The sequence below is a fragment of the Rhea americana genome, unplaced genomic scaffold, assembly GCF_003343005.1.
Source record: "Rhea americana isolate MKP2758 unplaced genomic scaffold, rheAme1 scaffold_429, whole genome shotgun sequence".
In the NCBI taxonomy this organism is placed as follows: domain Eukaryota; kingdom Metazoa; phylum Chordata; class Aves; order Rheiformes; family Rheidae; genus Rhea; species Rhea americana.
The window spans coordinates 43,649-45,398 of NW_028186567.1; the positions used below are offsets into that span (position 1 = coordinate 43,649).

The 1,750-nt window shown below is 50.2% G+C and overlaps 1 protein-coding gene across 1 annotated transcript; it reads right to left on the reverse strand.

Annotated features, from left to right (window-relative positions):
* Positions 1–270: 270 nt before the first annotated feature.
* On the reverse strand, positions 271–1,690 carry RPS27 (ribosomal protein S27; the record flags this gene model as incomplete). The annotated part of the gene is made up of 3 exons (XM_085315371.1): positions 271–489; positions 1,149–1,259; positions 1,564–1,690. Coding segments are annotated over 3 exons (267 nt in total), but the record flags the coding sequence as incomplete, so codon positions are not given.
* Between the last annotated feature and the right edge of the window lie 60 nt (positions 1,691–1,750).

Below are 1,750 nucleotides of genomic sequence, written 5' to 3' on the forward strand. Positions count from 1 at the left end.
GCCTTTGAGTTTCAGATCAGCAGATTACCATAGTAGAACACCTGAARTTTCTCGCATTTAACTATACAGGGAAGATCAGAACAGTTTAGTTGTTAAGGATTAATGGTAGGCTCACAGCACACACGCTCACTTCTGCAGCTGACCCAGTACAGCACATTTCAGAACTGCAAGTAGCTGCAAATTTGGTTTCAGAGTACTGACAAAAACAGCTTTTTTTCCACAGGCCAGAAAGAATCAGAGGGCAAGTACATCAAAAGCAAACTATTCTGCTTGTATTTTATCCAAAATTTATTAACAGTGAGATGGGTGGGGCTACAGGGACAGTATGATAGTCACATTCCTCATTTCATTCCAAGGACATGTGGCTAAAGCATTCAGGTCACACCTGAATCAGATCCCATGTTCTTCATCTGTGCAGCCATCTGTGCAAGTAGTCCCAGCCATCTCARATTCCTTTAGTTTAATGCTGCTTTCGTCTGAAGGAGCATCCTAGGTAAAGAAAAAGGCAGAGCAGTAAGCAACTCAGTCAGCATTTCAATGTCTTTCAAAAACATTTTACTATTACAGTGTTAATTATGCAACATATAATGCCTCTTYAAAGGCCCTTCTGAACAGGAACATCCCTGACTCATGAGCCCAGATATATCAGCTTCTGTCATTACTTTTTGCAAAGCATCCTGATACTACAAGGCTAAGTGCAAGACCCACACAAGCTGAGCAGAGAAAGCAAGAGCATTTTCCAGCAATTGAATGGCATTCTCCTCCCCCCCACAAAGCCTAGAGATAGTCCATCTCCAAAATCTTTATCAGGTTCATCCAGGCTACAACAATCTCAACAGAGACCTATTGCAAACGACTTATCATAGTGTATTTAGCAATAGCATTCCAATAGCTCCAGGATAGCTGACCACATGTGAATTTTGGAGGAGGTTAAAAATGTCTATTTTGAGCAAATTACCTGGCCTCCAGCTCTCACAGGAAGCTTCTTCATGATACTGCAGTTCACTGGCAATCCAGGATTGATCCAAGAGCTACCCATGCTTAAAGTATCATAGACTGTGACGCTTACATCAGTGTATAAGACTAAGAGTGCAGATAAAAGGCACTACCAAAATAACTGTAAGCTGCCTTTTTCCATTGCTACCCACCTTCTGTAAGCCTTGCCTTTCCTCCAGTGGGCTGGCACAACACAGTGGAGCAGCCCACACACAGAACGACAGTTTGAGCGTGGCTGAATACAGTGGTGATCTTATAGCAACCTGAGGGGAGAGGAATAGCTTTGAGGCAAGCGCTGGGGAGGCGGCCGAGGGCATCTTTGCCCTTAGGGCAATAAAAAGCTGGTGACACCTTCACGTACACGTCGCACCAGTGGGCAAAGTCCACTTGTGCCGAGGGAGGGGAGAAGCACGCGTGGCGTGTGGTGACCGTACAGACCGCCTGGGGAGGGGTAACGCGGAGAGCGCGCACCCACCCGACGGGCAGGGAGGCCGAGCGGGGCCCCTCGGCGCAGGGAGCCCCTCGGCGCAGGGGGCCCCGGCGGCGAGCGGGCTGCGCCGCCCCTACCTGGGCACTTCACGTCCATGAAGTAGGAGTTGGGGCTCTGCACCAGGCGCTTCTTCTTGTGCTTCCTCTTCTCCTCCTCGGGGGAGGGGTGCAGCAGGTCCTTGGCCAACTGCGGGGACAGCTCCGGTCAGCGCCCGCCCGGCCCCAGCACCGGTCCCCGCGCCGCCGCCGCCCCGCCGCCATCTTG